The 25,958-nt window shown below is 32.7% G+C and overlaps 1 protein-coding gene across 1 annotated transcript in view; it reads right to left on the minus strand.

The window, feature by feature from the left end:
* The window catches only part of LOC149798131 (uncharacterized), a 31,759-nt gene that overhangs the window by 562 nt on the left and 5,239 nt on the right, over positions 1-25,958 (minus strand). The window contains exons 2-3 of the mRNA XM_089963223.1: positions 937-993; positions 513-620 (exon numbers count right to left, since the gene is read on the minus strand). Coding sequence (XP_089819349.1) covers positions 513-620; positions 937-993 — 165 coding nt within the window. The remainder of the gene's footprint in view (positions 1-512; positions 621-936; positions 994-25,958) is intronic.

Below are 25,958 nucleotides of genomic sequence, written 5' to 3' on the forward strand. Positions count from 1 at the left end.
GAGGTCTTAAGAGTTTTATTTTTCCCCTGTTCTCCCAATTCTCGACTAACTGCCATGATACGGTCAGAACATGCTTTAGAAATCTAAATCTATTAATCATGGAAACTAATTGCTACAATACATAACAGTGTAAAAATGGCTATTAATCATGGAAACTAATTGCTACAATACATGACAGGGGAAAAATGGCTATTAATCATGGAAACTAATTGCTACAGTACATGACAGGGTAAAAATGGCTATTAATCATGGAAACTAATTGCTAAAATACATGACAGGGTAAAAATGGCTACTAATCATGGAAACTAATTGATACAATATATGACGGGGTAAAAATGGCTAGCACAGATTTTATTGTAAAACAATGTACAATTATCAGACACTTGCAATTTGAAGGAATATCTCCTAAAAAGTCATAGTGAAGTTGAAATTATGTCTAAACATGCCAGGTATAAATAAACATATTTTTGTGCGTATGTATGTATGTATGTATGTATGTATGTAAGATACACCTTGTTTAGGGCCACGAAGTCCATCCACATTATTAAGCTGGTATTCGGGTGCTTCAATATTTATATTTGCGGGTTCACTGACCAAATCTATCACCAGAGAGGAGACTTCTGAAAAGAAAAATTCTTAAATGAATGAATATTTTACATTTGTTCAATTTCATCTTCCCACATTTGTATACACGGTAAATATGAACAATATTAGTAAAACGGAAGTAGGTAAGCTTATGTAACATCTGTCCTAAACCTCTGTGATAAAATAAGTCCTTACAAAAGATAGACTAGATTGTCCTTTTACAGAGGCGTAGACGTTTATTTTTATGTTCATTATTTAAAAAAAAATACTGGTGTTACTGCCATAAATACAATAAAACAGTAGTTGCATGCATTTTTATATGCTAATATTATCATTTTCAAATGTACATACCATTTTCATCGTCTGTCAGAACTTTTTCTTGATTTTGTCTGATTACTTCATTTTTGTCTGAAAATGAAAACATATGCGATTAAAACTATATGGGTGGGGTGGTGATGGATCTCGTTTCGATTGCTGTAATTGCCCTTGTGTGTACCTCTCAGAGATGTGTGCATATGACACTTACAATGGCCACAGGCAAAATGATGATTATTGCAATAATAATAATAATAATAATAATAATAACTATTATTATTATTATTATTATTTTTATTTTTATTTTTTTGTCAGTTTGAAAACTTTTCTATACACAACAAAATAATAAATATACTAGTACAAACTGATATTATAAATCATTTAAAAATGAATGGAATGATTCTATTTCATACAGGTTCATATTATTCACTACTGTTTTCTCATATCCATATCAAATTTACTGGCAAAGATAAAAAATTGCAGATCAATATTATGGTGTACAATCACAACTTTATTCGTTGTATTTGTGACCGGAAATAAAGCCAGGAAACCGTTTGTGAAAATGGCAGTGGTCTCATCTCTAAACGAAGAACAAACAGTAAAACTGACACATATTACACCAATCACTCTATTCATCGTACTCCATATTTATAGTGAGTGTATATTTAGAAAAAAAAGGATTTGTATTTCATGAAATTTTACAGAATTATCAAAAGTGACATTTATAAATAGTGACGAAATTTCCATAGCCATTCAGCGATTAAAACTAGAAAATGTGCTGGTTTTGATAAAATGTTGAATGATCTTTAATACGTGGTTCTACAGAGATGTCCCCTTATTTATTATCTTAATTTACCGTTATTTTTTAAACTGCCATTGTCCGCAGTAATGATCAAAAAGATGTATTATACCCATTCATAGGACGTTCCATTTAGTGACGTTAAAACTCCAGAGGGATTATTTTATTAGTGTAAGAATATTTTTAGTTCAAGTAGCATTAACTAAAATAAAAACATCATCCTGTGTGCTCCATGATACGAAAGGTTGATGGGTTAAAGCACTAGCATATGAAAACAGAACATGACGCTTTCGTAACGAGAGAGAGAGAAGAAATTTTATTTTGTATTAGAATGTCAGTGTTTCACGGAATATTGACGCACGTAGAAATCAAATCATTATTTGAGTTATCCAAATGTGGTATTTTTTATATCTACATTCTAACAACTAATCATACAATTATACGAAATTCAAGCAATTTTATTAATTTTGGGAGCTTTAACGTTCACACTGAATGATTTAACCATGACCCTTATCTTTCAATGAATTTATTAAACATTTCATTGAAATTACATTTAGGGCCGACTGGGGGGGGAGGGTAACCAGGGATATATCCGAACAACACTTTTTAATTTTATAAAAGAAAACTTTTGTTTGAACAAGAACTTGGAGAGGCCCGGGTGTTTCTTACCCCAGGGCCTGTGATCGCTCTCTATGACCCTGATTACATTTTGTCAAACAGCCGCAACTGACTACTCTGCAAGTATTAATTTTGTTTACATTTAATGCTTATATGACTTTATTTGATCATAATGTATACACACCTTATTTCTTTCCTTTTTAATATAAAATTGTTTGTTTTTTTTGGTTTTTTTTGTCTTCTACAGCTGGCATGTTAGTTCTCAGACAGCAACATGTAGTTTAAATAATGAAAATGATTTAAATTACGACGTACCCATTTAAATGTTTTCATAATGCTTCATATTAATGCACTATGGTTTCAGTATAATGAGTTATATTACTTATTATTTCGTATACTTCTTATATTACTTCATTCTGTCATTAATGAATTGTGTATGTGTTTGCAAAAACCAGACAGGCTTCATATGCAGTGAAGAGTCTAGTCCTAAAACCTGTAAAGTTAGTGTCTGGATGACGAAAATGGTTGAGTTGTTGACACTGATATTTTGTAATAAGCATGACCAACGCTTTTCAATTCGAAAGCAACACGGTGTCCTTTAGATGCCACCATACATGGATACGCAGGATAACTATGCATAAAACAGAGAAGATACCTAACACCGCAGACTGAGCATTGTCAGAGATAGTAAGCGCAAAATTATATAGACGCACACCCGTAGGTGCATCCCGCATACTGGTATTATAAAACCTCGGCACTGTTGCATCGACTAGATTCTTCTTGAACCAAAAAAGTGGACTGAAAAATGTCCTGATTAAAAGAAATTTTCGCAAATGAACAAAATATGAGATGCAATTAAGGGTTAAAAAGATGTTGCAGACTACCATTTTCTGTTGTTTTGTTTTTAAAGAAAAGGGATAAACAATCCTACGGACATTAGCGTCAGTTCCACATACCTATAGACCAGGACGGTCTAGCGGTTCTAAATCTCTCCTGTGATTTTTTGAAATGTTTGACGTTAATCATTCGTGCATCATGAGTCTTATATTATCAATATCGATCAATTAATAATTAAATTGCCAATACAATTGAACTTTGTGCTGATTTTTTTTATATCTGAAAGATGTAACCAACTTTTCTAAAATGCTCAGTTCCGCTTGCAGTGCGCAAAGCACTCGTACACTGCTGGAAATTTGCATAGGTAACAAAATCGACGGTCAACAACTGGATTCTGCTATTCTAAATGTGCGGATGAAAACCAAATTGAAAATAGTATGTGGCTGACTGTGTGATAAAAGAATATGATGTCTGCATGTTTTAAATTACCCTAGGACCAATAGAGCTTATGGTATACCCATGCATCCATCGTGCGCATGTAAACAATTGCTATTTTTAACCCCTATGAGACAGCGCGACCACTTTTCGCCTAATTTAGTACAGGATATGTTCGCATGAAGGGCTTTCTTTGTTAGTGCAGATGATGCCGATCTATATCATCAATATATCCTTCATTACTATACAAAAATAACAAAACTAATGCTTTTAACGACTCATAAAAAACCGTAGTACAGAATTTTATCAAAGTTGACAGAAAGTATGCAAAACTTATTAAAGCGATTGTCACTAAATGTAAAAACAAACAATGGAAAAAATGAAAACTGTAAACGAATTCTTCTCGAAAACCGACAAATAGAATTTTAAAAAAAATATATTTAAAAAAACATTTATAAAAAGGATCATGGCATGAAGGTATTTGCACTTGGTTCAAACGGTGTTAATCCGCTTTCAAATGTGGCCGCCGCAGCTAAATTAGAAAACCTCAAATGACTGCCTTCTCCAAAACCGCTGAAGTAAATTGTACCAAACTTTACAGATGGCATCCTGGCAAAGTACCCTTATATTTTTTACAAAAGATGCCAATCTTCCGGCAAATGTAGCCACTATTGCTAAAAATAGAAAAAAATATTTTTGAATAACTTCTTCTAAAAGACCTCTCAAAAATGGGACAATATTTGATAGAGGACTTTCAGATTGTACAAATGATGTTGATTTACCATCAAACATTTGGTCCCCATAACTGAAAAACAGAAAAACATTTAAAACAAATACTTCTTCAAAACTGCTGAACAGAATTTAGTTACATTTTACAGTAAGCATACTGTCATAAAGGCATTTCATATGTGTAAAAAATAATGCCGATCCGCAATTAAATTTGGTAGCCCTTGCGAAGAACATAAATAAAAAAAATTCAAACGACGCCTACACCAAAACTGCTGAATGGAATGTTATAAAACCTTACATAACGCATTATGGTATTAAGGCCTTTATTATACGTACATCTTGATGATTTTATATCAAATATGACCGACATCACCAAAATGACAACAACTATTTAACGATTTCTTCTTCAGAACCGTTAAACGTACTTTTACTAGTCTTAACAGAAACATTGTAATCACTGGCTCTTCTTTCTATCTGTACAAAGGGGAAAACTCAAGGTAGCTAACTCTCGCGGTTCGAAATCAGACCCCTGAAAACCTCGTGCCAATCAGCGTCACTCTTAACTTCGAACAAGGTAAAGAAGACATTCCAATCTTTTCCGTTTGTAAGATTCAAGTACCTTGCTGAGTTTTTAATAGCAACTTTTACTTAAAGTTTTTCCGTTGCTTCGTGTAACGTGTATTTTAAAACTTCTTAGGAAGATAACACTTCCGGTCTATATCAAAGTGAATGCGACTATTGGGTCGTTATGCATATCAAAATTAATACCCACAATAAAAGCAGTTTAAAGTTAACATAAATGAAGTTTATTTTCTTTTTGGAGCATTTGGGAAATAAAGTTTGTTCATTTAAAAAAAAAAATATTATTTACTTACTATATTGCAAACGTATACGTCGAGTCATGACTCTTAAGTTATTTGTATTGAAGAAGAGATATTGCTGATGCAATCACGGTGGTGTAAATTAATGATAAAATGCACGGATAGTATAACACACCTTTCATGTAGACCTTGAGGTGACAAATTTCGAATCACGAGAATTAATTACTTTGTGGTGTTTGGAGTAGAGGATTTTACCCTTTTCACAGATTTAATAACAGATTTGTGATTATTGGCATAAATAATCTTTCAAATGTGTCCAACTAAAGCTAGTCCGCGGTCAAATATAGTCGCCGTTATTAAAAATATATAAAATGTTAAACGAATCCTTCATAAAAGCCAATCGACTGAATTTCACCAAATTTGGCAACAGGCACTTTGGCATAGAGGGCTTTCAAATTTGTGCAACTGGTGTTAATGCATCATTAAATATAACAGCCGTTGCTAAGCATTAACAGCCGTTGCTAAACACGCTAATGCGTCATTAAATATAACAGCCGTTGCTAAACATTAACAGCCGTTGCTAAACACGCTAATGCGTCACTAAATATTAGAGCCGTTGCTAAACATATAAAAGCCCGTAAATGACTTCTTCACAAAAAACACTCACATAATTTAACTAAATTTTACAGAAAACATTCCGACACAAATGATGTCAACCCCCGTCAAATGTAACCATATATGCTAAAAGTAGAAAGTCATATAATCGATTTCTTCTGATAAACAGACTCAGACAAAACTCTACAGAAAGTATTCTGGCGTAAAAGGCATTCATATTTTAACAAACGGTAGCAATCAGTCACTAAATGTTTTTTTGTGCAACTTTTTTTTAATACAAAAGATGCTGAACAGTTTGACCAACTTTGAAAATTTATCTTGACAAAGGTTCCTTTCAATATTGGATACATTTTTCTGATGTGCCGTCCAAAATGGATGAAGACGCATGCCTCCTTGGGTCTCTTGTTTTTAAATCCAATTAGAGAAATGATAACTAAATAATGGGCTTTATGCAGAGAATATACATATTGGCTCATCAATCTGTACTATTTAATTATTTTGAGAGTTTGGTTCAATGCAAACAAAATCAGCAAAACAAAACAAAAAACAGGGGGAAAAATTAATGCATAAACAAAACAAAACAAAAATAAATCCTATCAAAAGAACATCAAACAACATATTACTTTACTAAATAAATAAGAACACCTTTACATGGACACAGCTCATCTTACAGATGTGATATGCCTTGTGCGAGTGAGTATTCTTTAAAAAAATACGGAAAATCAACTTAAATTTAAAATGCTGCATTATGTGAAAGAAACATAAACAAAACAGTGCATTTCGTTCATTTGTAACAAAATGAAGGAAAAATTTATCACTAAACAGATTCGCATGCTTCTTTAGTCTGGTTTTATAAGATTTGGTCAGTGTTTTACTGTCTGGCCTCTGTGAACTTGATATGTTCCATCTCTGTTCAAACTGTCAAATGTATCAGCGGCGACTCAAGAATAACTGTGTTATGTTTAATTTTCCTGTCTTTTAGTATAACATTAGTTACTAGTATAACATTAGTTACTAGTATAACATTAGTTACTATGTTGAGTATAACATTAGTTACTAGTATAACATTAGTTACTATGCTGAGTATAACATTAGTTACTAGTATAACATTAGTTACTAGCATAACATTAGTTACTAGTATAACATTAGTTACCATGCTGAGTATAACATTAGTTTTTATGTTGAGTATAACATTAGTTACTATGTTAAGTATAACATTAGTTATTCTATTGAGTATAACATAAGTTACTATGTTGAGTATAACATTGCTTACTAGTATAACATTAGTTTTTATGTTGAGTATAATATTAGTTACTATGTTGAGTAAAACATTAGTTACTATGTTGAATATAACATTAGTTACTCTATCGAGTATAACATAGTTACTATGGTGAGTATAACATTAGTTATTATGATGAGTATAATATTAGTTGCTATGCTGAGTATAACATTAGTTTTTATGTTGAGTATAATATTAGTTACTATGTTGAGTAAAACATTAGTTACTATGTTGAGTATAACATTAGTTGCTCTATCGAGTATAACATTAGTTACTATGTTGAGTATAACATTAGTTACTATGTTGAGTAGAACATTAGTTACTATGCTGAGTATAACATTAGTTATTATGTTGAGTATAATATTAGTTACTATGTTAAGTATACCATTGCTTATTAGTATAACATTAGTTACTCTATCGAGTATAACATTAGTTAGTATGTTGAGTATAACATTAGTTACTATGTTGAGTATAACATAAGTTAATATGTTGAGTATAACATTATTACTATTTTGAGAACATGTAATGTACACGTTGAAAATAGCTCAGTTTTCATCATATGGAAGGTGGGGGTGGGGGATTGTGGCTTATGTGCGATTTCAGTACAATTTAATACTCTCTTGTGCATGATATGCATGATACATATTCAAAAAGAGCCGCTTACGTGCCTGCAATGTAAAATGTTTCTGCTATACAACTAAAATTAAATCATACAAACGTAACAACATATATTTGATCCTCATAGTTCCGCTCTACAGTTATTAAGTACTTCTGAAAGCGAGACAGCTATAAGGTGAAGTCTGCAACACCTACAACAAGCATATTGGAGAGAATAGCTCTAGGATATCAGTAGGAAAACTAATGAAATTATTTGCTTTTCAAAATCAAGCCATTTGCACAGTACGAAAATAAGGAGTGGAAGCTGATACCATGCTAACTTAAAATCAGCTTTCTACATCAGAGGTTATCTTATCAAAAGCGCCTGAATAACAATGAATAAAATGGCTATATTTTTGTTATCAGGGTCTTTCAGAATTAAAATGGATACCATATGAGTGTAAATTGGAATTTCAGACGAATTAGCGGGTTTGAAGTTTTTCAATTTGGAATAATTCAGTGTTTCTTGGTTTATAAATCGCCTGTTTATTTCTTATATAAAAATGTTGCAGTACTCGGAAGGTAAACAAAAAATATTCAAATACTGATGTTCTTTCTAAATACTCGCTGAAAAGTAGTCTGATTCAAATATTTGGTTATTCGCGTTAGCTCTAGTTTTTACATACGTTTAATTAAACAAGAAATATTTTTTTTATAAAGAATCATATTCTTACAATAACTATTAAATTTGTGGAAAGTTCTAAGGGTTAAATACAAGCATCTGAAATACAAAGCTGGTGAGTATACACGATTTTAATCTCACAAGCATACATTTTCAAAAAAGAATTGTAAAGGCTAAATAAGAAACCTCTCAGACTGGTAGAACTGTGATTTAAACGGCACACTACATACACTCTTTTCCATTACTATACAATTCAGTCTCTATATTGCGATCGATCTCCGCTTGTCCTGCTTTTCACACAATATGAAGTCATAAGGAGAAGCAATGTTTTGCACTTTATCTAGATTGTACCAATTTTACGTTACGGTTTATCAAAAACTTGTATGGGCACGGTATAATAGGATTTACTAAAGTATACTGTCAAATGAGATAGCGAGAAGACGATGAATTATCCATTAGACTGCATTTGTTCTATCGTTTTTGTACACTTAGATGACACGATATTACTTACATATACATGTGCCGTATGTACTCGCTTATAAGTTCAATCCAACTGCAAACTGCACAGACCCAGACACGCAATCACAAAATGAGCCGTTTATTAGGAGTATTCGGTAGAACAAAACAAGATTGACCCTGAACTGCCAGCGTAATATTCTATTGCAGACCAAGGCCTGTGTCTTCACTCATTCTTAACACATTCTTGAGCAAACTGTTTTCTTTTCATAAAATTACCAAAACAACAATAATAAAATAATGTAATTGTCTACATGTCCGAAAATAAAAAAAAAAAACAAAAAAAAAAACTCATGAAGTTATCCGAATTACTAAGCTACGCGTAACGTGTATATTATATTATATAACTGTGTCAAATATATACCTTACCGACTCAAGGTACGTGCTAATTTGATTAGTATACAACAAAACTGTCTTTTTCAAACAAAACTGGAACTGAATTAGATGCGTGATAGTTTAGTCTTTTCAACATTAATCTTAATAATCTCGTACCCAGAATGGTTTGTATGTGTGCACAGTTAAATCAGATACGTTTATATATCTCTATCTAAGTGTATCTCCTCGACTGACCCCAAATTCCAGTGATTATCATCCTTCAAGAAACATTTCAAAGTATGACCGATTGCTCAATTAAATTCAGCATTACAAAAGATGGAATGTGTGACTTAAAGCTTTGCAACTTTAAAAAGGTGCTTTGACCATGTTTAAGGTCTGCCGTCTTCTGACACTTGCGAAAATATCTTGAAAAGAGGTAGGAATTATACGTGTATTTAGCCTCCAAGAAACATTAGATAGCCTATAACCGTCCCTGGCGAATATATCGCCGACTTCGCCCAGATATTTGCCCCCAGGAAGAGAAGTATTGAAACTTGAAACACTGAACAAACGCCGACTCATTTAAATCAAGCAATTTCATGTTGGTCCCACGTGTTTGCTAGGTACCTGTTCAAGGTATGGCGTCAATAATGACATATCACCACTGGTGTATTGGTTAACAAGGCACCATCAAAAAGATTAACCTGTTAAATGATCACTCGCCTATTCTTGTGCCAGGACGGTACATCCGATTATAAAATCGGAGTGTCCAGAACAACCTTGTACTTCCAGCACAAGCTTATACGACTGTAGGAACACAATGAGCTGTTACGGATACCACAATGTTTGAAATTGCGATAATGACTCTTTATATGTTTATTATTAATTGTTAAATGGAGGAGTGGTCAGGACAAAATAATCTACGAAAATACACCATGGTACGACAACAAATTAGCTAAATGATATTACTGAGATTCTCTTTCTGTCTTTTTATCTTAATAGAAAGAGAGCGAAAGAGGAGAGATAACACACACACACACACACACACACACACACACACACACACACACACACATATATATATATATATATATATATATATATATATATATATATATATATATATATATATATATATATATATATATTAGTTAATGTAACACAGTATTAGAAATATATCCATGCTTTATATTGCTAGATAGATAGAAGATAGATAGCTAGATATATAGATAGATACGTGGATGTTAATTAATAAACATTATATTAATCAAGCATATAGACCGTTTTATTAAAAAAGGAATAACCCAGCTAGCATTGTCGATATCCAGTTTAATACTCGATAACCCAACTAACATTATAGCCATCAAATTTAATACGAAATAACCCAACTAACATTATAGCCATCAAATTTAATACGACATAATCCAACTAATAATATAGACATCAAATTTAATACGAAATAACCCAACTAACATTATATCCATCAAATTTAATACGACATAATCCAACTAATAATATAGACATCAAATTTAATACCGAATAATCCAACTAATAATATAGCCATCAAATTTAATACGAAATAATCCAACTAATAATATAGACATCAAATTTAAAACGACATAATCCAACTAATAATATAGACATAAAATTTAATACTCGATAACCCAACTATCATTATAGACATCAAATTGAATATGAAATAACCCAACTAACATTACAGACATAAAATTTAATACTCGATAACCCAACTAACATTATAGCCATCAAATTTAATACGAAATAATCCAACTAATAATATAGACATCAAATTTAATACGAAATAATCCAACTAACATCATATACATCAGATTTAATACGAAATAATCCAACTAACATCATATACATCAGATTTAATACGAAATAATCAAACTAACATCATATACATCAGATTTAATACTCCATAATCCCAAAAACACAGTTGACTATTTTGCAACATCGAAAGGTCAAGAGAATAAGAGAGAAGCATTGACTGCTACTCGTCTTACATCAAATAACTAGCTGAATTAAAGCAACGTGTTCACAGCATGCAGTAAACATTGCCTACCGTAGATTTGTAAACTTAGAGACATCAGCTGTAATGAAATACAAGGTCCCAAAGATTTAAGCTATTACCAGGTATGTTGAAATTGGTTATTATTGCCAAAGACTTTAAAACCTACAAAATATAGTGCCAATAAATTCATTATGCTGAGGACAAAAGTATGGGGTTGTGTGTTTGGTCGAAGGTAGAAAACGGAAAAGTCTACAAACGAAACAGCAAAGGATCAAATCTGGAGTACGCGTTACACAAAGGGAAGAAAATAGAAACGTATCAGGAGCGCTTTTAGAAAGATTCGTTTTGTTGTTTTTGTGGGAGAAAACGACAGAAAAAAGCAATATATGTACATACTATTGGCAGTAATGGTAGTGGTGGTGGTTTTGGCTTTGTGGAAATAATCAATCTATGTCAATAATTTTAGTAGCAATCAATGGAAATAAATTAAATTCGTGTTTACATTTACTTGTAAACCGGATCCTTGTTTTGCTATAACTAGAAATTATAATTCGTTTAACATATATTTCGTAATTCTTATCTCTACACCTTTATACATGTTTTATGAGATTTTATTTTGGATATTGAATCACACAATAACACACATACGAAACACGATCACTGGATTAATATTGTTCAATTCACATAACAATGCAATCAAAGGGCTAACAAGAAACAGAGAGAGAGAGAGAGATGGGGGGAGGGGGCAGGTCAAGTCTGGGGAGGGGAGTGTTTGTGGTTTTTGAAGCCGTAAAATAAAGCCTAGTTTAGCTCGACACCTTTTTATACTCTATCCTCTAAGGGAAAAATGTTTATGTAACAATTATTTATCCACATCCATTATGGCACAAGTATTTTACCCCATTCATTCTCGAAAAGTTATAAGCTCACGTGATCATTATGTATTTTATGAGGCGAATTGGTTCGTAAAATTAGTAACACAACTAAAAGAGAATAAAGAAGCAACAAAAAACACGGAAGTAAGGAGATCTCTCCAGCAAGAAAATCCAATTTCCAAACAAATGCTCAGAAACCCACAGCAACAACAAGAACATCACCAGATCCAACAGACAACAGAACTGTCACAAATAACAACAGGAAAAAAAACAAAACGAACGCTCCCAATACGACCAACAATGATCCTAGAACCGCCAAATTAACAAACCCACCGATTAACAAAGCAGAAACAATGGGGAAACAAACAGTGATCATAGAACCGACACCACAACTAAAAGAGAATAAAGAAGCAACAAAAAAAAAACACGGCAACAGACGCTCCCAATACGTATAACAATGATCCTAGCAAAATTAACAAAACCACTGAAGCAACAAAAAACACGGAAGAAACGCGATCTCAGCAGCAAGAAAATCCAATTTCCAAACAAACGCTCAGAACTCAACAGCAACAACAAGAACAACATCACTAGACCCAACAGACAACACAACTACCACAAATAACAACAGGAAAAACAGAACAAATCCTACCAATACGACCAACAATGATCCTAGAAACGGCAAAAATTAACAAACCCACTGACTAACAAAGCAAAAACAATAGGAAAACAAACAGCACAAGAGAACCAAGAAGCTAAAATAAACACTGGAGAAATGGAAAAACAAGATACCACTGAAAGAAACGAGCATCAATCAGTAACAACAGATCCAGAAATACGAGAAGCAAACAGAGAAAGGAGGAGAGAAAAAAGAAGACGACTAAAAGAAGAAGAACAGAGAATGTTAGAAGAATGAAGGTTTGACACTGATCAATATTTACAATGAAAAAAAAATTAAAAATAAAAATATTTTAAAAACTACAACTTCAATTAATTTATATTAAAAGAAAGATATAAAAAAAAATTAATATAGAAGAAAACAATTATAACAACACATACAAGATAGCAACCATTAACGTGCAGGGCAGGAGGGCCACCCTAACTGGTCTGAAAAGACCAAACACGAAGAGAGTACCCTACACACACACACACACACAAATTAATATTCAAAAGCAGTTCGTGTTTTACGAATCTATAACTAGTTTCAGTGATATGTGAACCTTCAGACGAAAACAAATTCGATACGATGAAGATAAATAATGACGTAGCTTTAAAAAAAACAGTTAAAAAGAAACATAAGAAGTAAAAGAATAACATTTGATAAAAATGAACATAAACAGCAATGCTTCCGTTATCTCAAACATAGTCTGGATTGTCATTAAATATTTTCCGGGACAAAATGTCCCAATCATGTCTTGTTAAAAAATTTTACACAATTTCATACAGTACTTGGAACACTGTACAGCTGATCAAATACTACGACAGTAATCTAAACACAAGACATACAAAAATTTAGTTTATGAGTTTTAACAGCACTCTTAACAAAGTATTGGCATTATAATAACAATGAAATGAGAGCTAAGTGACTTTCACAAGGACACGTTGAAGCAGCCGACTCGGTAGGTATAAAATCCACGATTCTTGGAATATCAATTCAATGCATTACCAATTGAACTACTCTGGCAATACAATAAATACGGTTTAAGGTATAAATCTGAACGGAAAATAAATTTAAAATTTATTTATTTATTTATTTATTTATTTATTTATTATGAATGGTATACTTTAAAATTGCTGTCTTGTATTTCTACTTATACGCAGTAAACATAAATTCTCATAAAAAAATGTATTTTAAACGAAAGATTAAAAAACCCAACCAAGTGTATTTAAAATTAGGAAATTGCATATTGTTTAGAAATATATTTTTTAATACATGCGCATTCATATCTAATAATTTAGCCTATCGTTCCAATTAGTTAACAAATTTGTGTCTTTATTTATCCTCTGCATGATGCCGCTAAATATATGCTAAAAGTGCCGTCGAACCAACCAACCAACCAACCAACCAACCAATCAACCAACCCTCTAGAATATAGTTAATTAGTTAATTAGACTGTAAGATGCAAAACGAAGATAAAATTCAAAGAAATATCTCGAAATGCATTCGATGACAGCAAGAAATATATATATGTAATTGCAAGGAGTTCTCCCTTAATTCAGACGCCGCGTTGGAAAGATACGGAATGGTTCCCTTTAAATCGCGATAAATCTAATTTGCAATTTAAAGAAAACATAAAAATTGGGTGTTCCTGGCGCGATTAAGTTTAATTTATGAAACACAAGAAAGCTACGTGACTCATGCTGCGAACAGCATAAAAGCAGGTGCACTCGAAACATGAAGAAATTTACTTATTATTTCTTTCAGAACATTTAGTATTCAACTGGTATTTAATACGCACATTAAAATAAACATTATTCATTATTCGGTCGGAATGAAAAACATACAGGCATTCTAATGGGCGATACTGTTTCTTATTTGGGATTTATCTGAGTACAGTAGAAACCCAAAGCTGGGTTATATTCAATTTGACTGAAAATCATTTACTTACTTTACCGATATGTCTTCAACCGCTAGTTTACCAAATCATTCTATAAGTTTTCTTAATTTTCTTATCATTTCAAAACGTTTGTATATATATATATATATATATATATATATATATATATATATATATATATATATATATATATATATATATATATGAAAAGAAAAATTAAAATTGAAGTTCAATTTATTATCTTTTGACATTACGCGTTTTATTACGTGCACGTGAACGCATTTTTTGTTATTCCCGGGACAATTCGATGTATATGGAATCAATGCAAGGCGTACGTTTCATTTTTTTTACAAACAGATTCATCGAAACTTAAAGCACAACGACCAACAAGGTAAGAAATATTTCAAACAGTTTTACCAATTAAGTTTTGTTAAAACCGTTATTGTTCTCGGACATTATAAACAAAGAGCTGGGACCTTAAGATTATATATATATATATATATATATATATATATATATATATATATATATATATATATATATATATATATATATATATATATATATATATATATGCATGCATTCGTGTACATGTCATTTACGTGGACATGAATTTAAACAACATATACTGGGGGTGACAACTACAAGAAACAAATGTGAGCAAAAATCTCAAGTGGGCTAGTTATCACTCACCTGACAGTTTGGTCTAAAAGACAAATGTAGAAATAAGGCATAGTCCTTGGGTCAAAAGACATCATTGCTAGGATCATCTCCAACTACCTGGTTGAAATTGATCATATCTGGCAAGTTTTTTAATCATATTTCTACCTTGAGTTATTTCATCTTGATCGATAGTGTATTAGCATGTTCTCTCTAAATGTGAAAGGAGTTAGTATAATGACTTTGCCAAGTATGATCAAAACAGGATCATCTGTTCTGGAGAAAAAGCTGAAAATATTTTCCGAACGGTTGTTATAGAAGCCACGACCGTCGTTAGGAGTGTCACCAAGAATAATATTATCATAACGCATGTAGCGAGAAACATTCATACCAAGTATAACTGAAACAGGCCCAGCTGACCTTTATAAAGGAAACTGACAATAGTACATGTTGTCGAACGGTCGGACGCACAACCATGACATAAGGAAATAAAATCACTCGTCCTTGTACTAGGTGAGGTCATAAACTAAGCAAAAGCATACGGATGGGAAAAAAATCGTACTTCCACGCTTAACTGACGAGTTCAGATCAGGGAAAATATAATAAATTAAAAGTAGTCATTGGCAAATAAAAAAAGAACATGAAAAGAAAGAAGAAAAATAATGTCATTGACTGTAAAACGTTGATGCAGAATAACCCCTTCAACGTAATATCTTTGACGTAAACTTTCAATTTAAAAAACACCAACCCCCAAAAAACAAATACAGAATTAGAAACTGCAGAAATAAAAGAGTTAACAGAAGATTACGTTTTCATTGTAAAAGCAATAAAAGTATACAAAGGCAAACAGCTTTTATCCGGATAAGTTGAAGTATTTATCTCCAACGACTTTTTAGAGAAGGAAATATAATGTAAATACATTGACATTGAATTTAAGTATAGTTCCAAAGTGGTATAAATGGATAGAATTACTCCAACAAAACCAATGCTTACAATGTTTGCTTACTCAAGTCAATACTAATGCTGGAGACTAATACATAAGTCAGTACTAATGCTAGACACTAATACGTAAGTCAATACTAATACTAAAGACTAATACCTAAGTCAATACTAATACTACAGACTAATACCTAAGTCAATACTAATACTAGAGACCAATACCTAAGTCAATACTAATACTACAGACTAATACCTAAGTCAATACTAATACTAGAGACTAATACGTAATTCAATAATAATACTACAGACTAATACCTAAGTCAATACTAATACAAGAGACTAATACGTAATTCAATAATAATACTACAGACTAATACCTAATTCAATACTAATGCTGGAGACTAATACATAAGTCAGTACTAATGCTAGACACTAATACGTAATTCAATACTAATACTTAAGACTAATACCTAAGTCAATACTAATACTAGAGACCAATACCTAAGTCGATACTAATACTACAGACTAATACCTAAGTCAATACTAATGCTAGAGACTAATACATAAGTCAGTACTAATGCTAGACACTAATACGTAATTCAATACTAATACTTAAGACTAATACCTAAGTCAATACTAATACTACAGACTAATACCTAAGTCGATACTAATACTACAGACTAATACCTAAGTCAATACTAATGCTAGAGACTAATACTTAAGTCAATACTTATACTAGAGACTCAAACATAAGTCAGTATTAATACTATAGAATATTCACTTACTGATATTATTGCATGAGGATCGTTTGTAAATATGGCAACCATTGCAGCTTTTATATATTTGCAAGTCGTTGTTGTTTAACATTAACTTTCCAATAGTTGCAACCCATTCGAACTCTGTACCTGCAATGTTTGCTTTAAATATACCATTTAGAATTGTCGTATTTATCAATTTAACTACCGTGAGAGTAGTTAATTATTAAACAATATCGTAAGCACTACAACATTTGAGAGATGTAATAGTTGTTGCTAAGTTATACAGTTGGCTAGCTTTCACCGATCTTTGCGTGATATGCTCTTGGCATTCCATATATGCTGTAGGCTATGATGTGTTACTTTGTTGCTTTTGTCTTCGCTTGAACGCAGTTGCTTAAACATTTCCATCAAGCAACTTTCTTTTTATTGGGAAGGTGCCAGAGAATTAAGTTTTGCGTGGGTGGGGGTGGAGTATTATGCTACGCCCCTGTTGGTACAGCTGGTGTTGGCAATGTCTCCGATTTGTAAAGGACATACACGATACCAATAAGCCAACAACAGTTGGATGTTGAAATGGATACAGATAATGGCTTTTACATATTGTATGTTTTGTGCGTTCTTTTCATTTTGTTTCATTATCCTTTTCGTTTTTGAGTGGTACATGAACACTCGGTGTATCGTACCATCCCTTTGCGGAAATGCGAATTCAATACAATAGAACTATGAACCATTATTTACGTTCAAGTAATTTTTCTTTCAGGTTGTGAATAGTACCCTCGAGCCATAACGGTCCAAACAATTATTTTATTTTATTTCCAAATGTTTTTATAACCTTATTCAAGACGATGATACACAAAAGTATGAGTGGTTTAGCGACTGTTATAATAGTTTCCCAAAGACTTGTGTAAATTGTAGTATTTTAATTTTAATGTTCCTATATTCCCTATACGGGATGTAAAAACACCAAAATATGACTTTTCCATAACTGTTCTCATATCCCTGTACAAGATGGTGATCCACAAAAACAAATCACTTTGTTAATGGAATCAAAAGTATATATATATATATATATATATATATATATATATATATATATATATATATATATATATATATATATATATATATATAATATATAGATAGATAGATATCGTGGATATATCAGTTCGTCTTATTTCCGTTTTCGATTCTGGATTAAACCACCAATATTAGAATATTTACAACATCTCTATTGAGGAAAATGGATATTGTATGGATCTTGTAAAAACTGTGTGTGAAGAAAAATTTATTTACCTCTTTTAAAAAATTGTTTGATCTGTACACAGACACATTGGTTTAAATTAACTAGCCATCTTAATGATTGTAGTGTCCAAAACTGGAGTATGCGCAAAAATACAGAAGCAGTCCACGCTCCGGTGGTTGGATCGTCGGACCTTGTGGGTTCGAACCCCGGCAGAGTCATGCCAAAGCGTATTAAAATGGTACTAACAGCTGCCTCGTTATGCACTTTGCATTAAGAAGTTAGTGTTAGGACTGGTCGGCCTGGTGTCAGGATAATTTGACGGGGTTGGACATGATGATAAATATCTGCAGCATGATGCCCCAGTGCAAGACATCGCTATAAACTGCCACACTGCAGACATCGTATCTACATTAATGAAAATTGTTAAAGCTACGTTAAAAATCCAAATCACACACACACACACACACACACACACACACACACACACACACACACGCACACTGGTATACAAACCTTTACACACTAATCAGTTTCATCAGCGAGATGTTCATGTCAAATGTAAACAGAAGAGAAAGGGTAGTCAATTACGTTCATGTCAGAGTACCTGGATAAAGTCAACATGTCGCAACCCTGTGATAATGACATTTTTGCCTTTTATCTTGATGATACGAGTAACATCGGCTTTCAAAACGGATACAATAGATCAGAAATTAAACAAGGAATAATACAGTGATAAGAAGATTGATAGCTTGTGTTTCCCTTTAACTTTGTCAATATTCGTAACTAGAACATTCGTTGTTTATATAACACTGACTGAGTCAAAGGTACATGCCGAATATTTGATATCTTTAAACTGTTATATGTACCAACGGGTCTCAGGAGATCTGTATAGTATGCATGCTCCGAAGACATGTATTCGTTATATATATATATATATATATATATATATATATATATATATATATATATATATATATATATATATATATATATATATATATATATATATGCATAAACCTCCTATCGTATTGCCCTATAAAGGCGTGATATGGATTTGAACCCATGCGTACCGCTTATACTAGCTTATAAGACGAATCAACCTGCAAACAACAAATATCCTAACCTGCCGTAACATAATGCACATGCAGATCAAGGTCTATATTGTTTGTTCTACTGGTTTTTCCTAACAAACTGCATTATGTGACAGCAGATCTGGATCTGTGCAGTTTGAAGCTGGACTCCTCATATAAGGTAGTATAGACGGTAAATCGACATGTACAAATACTTCAACGTCTATACTAGCAGTAAATGATTAAAGCACACGCTCTTTGATCACGAAAAGGTAGTTATCTTTCATATAGGACAGAAATACCAACTCCTTTATCAAAGAAACGGGCACCAGGAAATGGACTACACTGAATTTGTGACCTACGGTGATTGAAAAGCCGTGTTACTCTTATTTGAACAAAAGCCATCAAAAAGGGAAAATTGAGACTCCTTTTTTAAACGCACGTTTAAATTACATATGCCGTGACCTGAACCTATCTCTTCGCAAGTCCTTTTGGCACTTGTAATTGAGATTGCGGACCTGGTCAACAAGAATATTTGTTGCTAAGACAAAATTGTATTACACCCCCCCCCCCCGCTAAAAAAAAATTGACCTTTAGATGTACAGATAAAGTTGAAAAAGGTGCAACTAAACAATGTCTGGCGCAGCCATAATATTAAAATGCAGACAGGCAAAGAATATATATTTACCAGGTGTTCAAGTGAATGAAATATTACTTTGACTCACACTGTAGGAAAGATAAACTAGATTTACAGCGTAAGAAATATTATCTAGATTTATACTAGGAAATATTACCTAGACTTACACTATAGGAATTATTACAGTGACTTAAACACCAGACTCATGCAAGGAACTTTCAATCTCATTCTTTAGGATGTTAAAAAGGGAATTACTAATCATGGTGAAGAATACGTCTTCTTTTGTCTTAATGTGACAAATCAAACCTAATTTTAAAAAAAAACACAACTCAAAACATAAATTAAATTGTGTCGTATCAAGTATCATCAATCCATTGCGATTACTCATAGGCAATCGACGATACCAGTCCAATAATGTGCAAATGAATCCTTTTCTACAGCTATGGTCTAAGATCTAGACGATTTTATTGTCATGCGCTCGTTTTCGCAGAATTTCAACGTTGGATTTAATCATATCCGCATTAGATAATTAAAAAAGAAATGCTTATCTACAAAAACAAAACAAAACAAACAAACAAAAAACCAACAACAACATCTGCTTAAAGTGTACAAACGCATGCGTTGACTACACCGTTACGAGAAAACTCTGCTCCTGGATATTAAAAATACACATAGTTTGTTTGCAGTGGGGCTCAGCTCATAAGTCAGTAAATACGGTAGACTATGTTACACTGTCGCGTATTTGACACGGTTACTTCCGTATAAAATTGTGCAAAAGGTTTCAGTAATAAATATTTCCGTTTTGGTCTCTACACCATGTATTTGGGCCATGATAATTTTTGTAATTTGTAATTAATTGTAACTGGCGGAAGTAAATAGCTTACATTATGGTAATTTCCAAAAAGGTAAAATATTGACAAAACTGCCATTGGAACAAGACGATTTTATTTGGTTACTCTCTAAAACGTTACTATAAATAATAAAGTCCTCAACATTGTAAAGTTAATTCGAAACAGTTCCTCTAAATGTACAGAAGAACACACACACACACACACACACACACACACACACACACACACAGAGATGCCTTCACGCCATAGTATGGGCGTTTGCTTTGGTTTTGTGGGGTTTAACTCCAGTTTTCAGCACATGATTAGCTATACATGGCTGCCGATATATTTGGTGGAGGAACAACCAACGACCACAGGAAGCTAGTATGAAGTTTTCTTACTTTCCCAAGTTGACCGAGCTAGACTCGAACCCACGCGGAGACAGAGGTGAGATGTGCGAGTGATTGGTAAAAGCGTGCATCATAGAACACTTGGCCATATAGTACGGGTGCGTAACCTAAACTGTACAACTATTCGTCTTAGAGTGTAATAAAAAACTGACTGAGATTATTTTGCAATTAGTCAATTGTTTGGTAAATTTTGTGAATATAAGAAAATATAACTTGCTTATTCTAGAGGCTGTTGATTAAATATTTGCACATATTTATAATTATAACAATGTAATGAAGATTCCACTATCATTCAGAATTAACTACAACGTATAGTTTATGCTGTAGTCATATGGCCCAAAGACATGGTAAACATTACAAAATTTAAACTTCAAAGCAAACTAAAAAGAACAAATGTAAGGTGGTTGGATAGCTGAAATGTACATGATAACGTTTAATAATCACCATAGTTTAACATCCATACAATTTAATTTTTTAGCCTTAATTCTTCAGACTCGAATATCGTTTAATTTGTTCGTGTTATTTCTTCTGTTTAAGGGCGATCTTGGACGATCATTACACCAATATTGACATAAATTGTTTGTAGCATGAGGTTCCTTGCCTATGAAGTATGGTTGGGACACGTGAACTGATTCACCACTGACAGTAACAGGAAAACTCGAGATATCGACTCGAGCTTTCAAAGACAGTCGAAAGTTAGAGATATGTAGTAAAAAAAAGTCGAGATATTAAGTCGAAAATTCGAGTTACTATGAACATGATAAATAATCCACTTGGAGATAATGCTCTTTCCTACATGGCTTTTGTCGGCCAATAAGCTTGATAGTATTTCTGGAGGATTGTGTTTTATTATCAATTAAATCCCAATTTTTCACATGCAGTTAAAAGCTAAAATATTTTAGAGGAAATAAGAATGCTTTCACATATATTTTAATATCATCATCAGAAGAAGAAAAAAATGGCGTTTCCTGGTCTGACATCATAGATCTCATAATTTCGGAAAGGGTATTTAACTTGTTAAAGTATAAAGATTAGGTGACAGTAATGTTAAATCCAAGGATTTTAAGACGTAATCGATCTATATTGTTTCAGCTTCAGCAATAATCGGCAATTGTTTCCAGCAGGCTTTTTTATGGAGACAGGTTTTCAAATGACCTTTTTCTTTTTAATGCAAGCCGATTTCAGTTTCACGAATTTCTACTGGGGTTCTGAAAGTGTGTATGACCTAGAGTCACGTGTACAACAACTCTTTCTTGACTATTTGCATCACTGCACAGAAAACTAACTTAAATTAGAAATATATGGAAGAAATAAAGTTCTCATGCGATGGTTTTTGTTGTGTTTTTTTTTTTTCTTAAATTCGAGTTTTCATTTCTGTGAACTTGCAAAGCAGCCACGGCGATGTGATGTTTTTCTATTTAGTAGCAGATTTATTCAGGTGCATATTTTGTCTAGCACGTTGCGTGTACTTTCAGGAAATTTTCCAGTTAATAGTTTTATATTTGCAACACAGTAAAAGATTTGCTTTGAAATAGGATTAATAGCATATCACCGAAAATATTTTGAGGGTGTTACTGAAGACATAAGGTATATGTAAATCAGGGTTACCAAAAATAATCATACCTGCAATAATCTAGTAATCCACCCCACCCCCACCCCCCGAAAAGTTTGGTTCTACTGGTTACTTTGTCGCTGATTCATAACTATTAAGTTGTTTCGAAATGATAAAATTCTCTCTCTCTCTCTCTCTCTCTCTCTCTCTCTCTCTCTCTCTCTCTCTCTATATATATATATATATATATATATATATATATAATTTCTTTTTAGACAATATCTATTTTTATATCACATATGCTAACTATCACACACATATTTCTTTTTGGGTATTAAGAGTAGGATATATCTTTCCGTGAGTATGTATATATATATATATATATATATATATATATATATATATATATATATATATATATATATATATATATATATATATATGAATGTTGGTATTTAGGTAGGTACGCATGTACTTATATATAAAAGTTAAACACCTATGGCCATTCAAGTTGTAAATGACTGTTATCAGCAATAAAAAATCGGATAGCAAATTGTGAATAAATAAGGACAGCATTTTTTTTAAATTCATGCATAGGCATATACGACTTTTAAATATATCAAAGCTGAGGTAAGAATAGTTTACGATGATATACTCGTCCAGGAAGGTAGTTTGTAAATTATATTTTCTAGCAAGATGACACGAAAGTAGTTTTTTGATAGCTGAATATAAAATCTTTCCACAATTCAAAATTACACAGTAGATATTTAATAACGGATGTCAATTTTATTGACATGGGGTGACCACACACATTCAGACAGAATGTGAATGAACGTGAACAAAAGCCAGCAATATGCACTCTTTGACCCGGACTCAGATATTATTCATAATTTATGAACATATAATTTACTGTTGAGCCACCCCATGGAAAGTGCCTCAGAAGAGAAGGTCTAATAAGAATTCCAGCATGAGCAATCTGCTCCCAGTATAATTGGTATGTCTGTCCTAAAGAGGGGAAGAGAAAAACAATTTGCAGGAAAATGTGTCTGCATATTTTAATGGCAGTAAACTATGTGATAATAAGACGTGAGTAACAGTAAACTATTGCACTTTTGGCTGGACGCGATGTTGGCTTTACAAAAGTATACGTTGACCTCCTAAATCGTGGTGTTTTATGAAGCGACATTAATCTTTGTAAATATTTATTTTTAACTTTAATAGAGCAGTGTGTGCGGCTATTTAACGTATAAAGCGTCTTCGGTGTTTGCCTAATAACAATCAGCCTTACTACCCACTGTGATCAGTTACTCGTGTCAATCAAAAGTCAGATTTTAACTCCTAATAAAAAAAGGCGAGAAACTTGAAAAATACTCGAATAGGCAGTTGATATAAAACGTAATTGCGTTTTCTATTTCTGAGAAATATTTGTCTAGAGCAAATAGTTGCATCATTAAATTTGACAACTTTAAATTAATTATTGAAACTAAATCGGTTTCTGATCACAGAACATAAGGGAACGCTTTATACAGCAACGAAATATTAAATATTATGTAAATGATATTCTTCTCAAAATTTGTATATTCATATCTCTAAAAGCACTTATTTGATCTGAAGATGATGATACACTTATTCCGATATAGAGATAGTTGACAGTGGTTGACTTGCCTTTATGCTCTTGCAATGCATTATTATTATTATTATTATTATTATTATTATTAAGTTAAATTTTAAACTTTTGATACTGTCACTTTTTCCACTAAATTTTCTATAAAACTGTCAAAACACAATAATAATAATAACAATAATAATGGATCATAACTGATAGGAAAGGGTTAGTATTTCCTCGCCGTTAGTTGTTGGATTCCTTGGTATACTCGGATCCAAAACTCTCAAAACTATTTGAACATTCCTGATACCCGAAATGAAACGGCGGAAAACAACGAAAACTGACATTTTGCTAATTCAACGAGGATAAAGTGAAAACTCTTTTATTTTTACTTCTGTTCATCTTTAATTACGCTAAATGTTTCGAACACAGATCTACGCCATTAATCGTACCATCAGATACTACCGATTCCGATTGAGCGTAGCATTTTCAACTTGCTGACAGAAAGTGTTTTCTTTTCGCAGCAGTATGCGAATTCCAGTCAAGCTATAGCCCGCTTCACGAGCTAGCTTTTTTCAGTGCAGTTCATGAAGTGTCGCGTGCTCAATTTACAGAGACTGTTGATGTGTCTCCTCATTTCAATCAAAGCTGCAATATGAAACAGGCAGTGACAACTGTGTCCATATGTTGGGTTAGCTGAATAACAGTAGCTAATTTACATACCTGAACGGTCTACTTATATTTAACATAGGCATGTCCCACTAGTCCACATTTGTATTAATCTGAGAAATTTGTTCTCTCTGAAATGCCATATAATCACCTGGTGGTCGGTGGCTATCTTTGAAAATTGTCTTTTCATATTTGATAAGCGTAGACGACACTACATTCAATCAGAATCGATAATAGGTGTGTGTGTGTGTGTATGTGTGCTTGTGTGTGATTTGGTTTTTTAACGTAGCTTTAAAAGCAATGTTCTATCGTGTCGCTAATATGTCTTCAGTGTGGCAGTTCATAGTGTTGGCAAGCACTGGGGCATCATGCTGCAGACGTTTAGCATCATGTCCCACCCAGTCACATTATCCTGACACCACGCCAATATAATCCTAACACTAAAATATAACGGCTGAGTGCCTAGCGAAGCAACTGTTAGTAACGATCAGAATCGATAGTTGTGTTTATCATTAATCTTGATGTATTTTTTTTATAATTCTTTATTTTCACCCTTTTATTAATCTAGGCATAAGGTCATCAGTTGTATCCAATGTGTCCGATTCAAAGAGTTTTGATTATGATTTTCAAAGGCCTCAACAACAACAGATTAATACAACTTGAAGGTTCAAACATTCTATATGACATCATAGTGAATTATATCTTGGACTTGAAAGTGTTTGAAAAGAGCGTTTCAACTATTGGTTTGTTTGCAGGCAATCTCTGAAAATGAGATGACAGACTGTTTTGTGTTGCGCCATATTTTGACTTTTGTTCTGATACTATTTCACTAACATTAGGAAGCAGTCAATGCAAAGGTGGTCAATATCTTCTTCATCTCTCGATGGAATATCATATGTGATTGTGATGCCTTAGTGGTCGAGAAGCGACTGTCTATCTTGTAGGGACGGACTATCCAGAATCAAGCACCTGTTCCCGT

Source organism: Sinohyriopsis cumingii, chromosome 6 (genome assembly GCF_028554795.1).
Source record: "Sinohyriopsis cumingii isolate HCF-2022 chromosome 6, ASM2855479v2, whole genome shotgun sequence".
Classification (NCBI taxonomy): Eukaryota; Metazoa; Mollusca; class Bivalvia; order Unionida; family Unionidae; genus Sinohyriopsis; species Sinohyriopsis cumingii.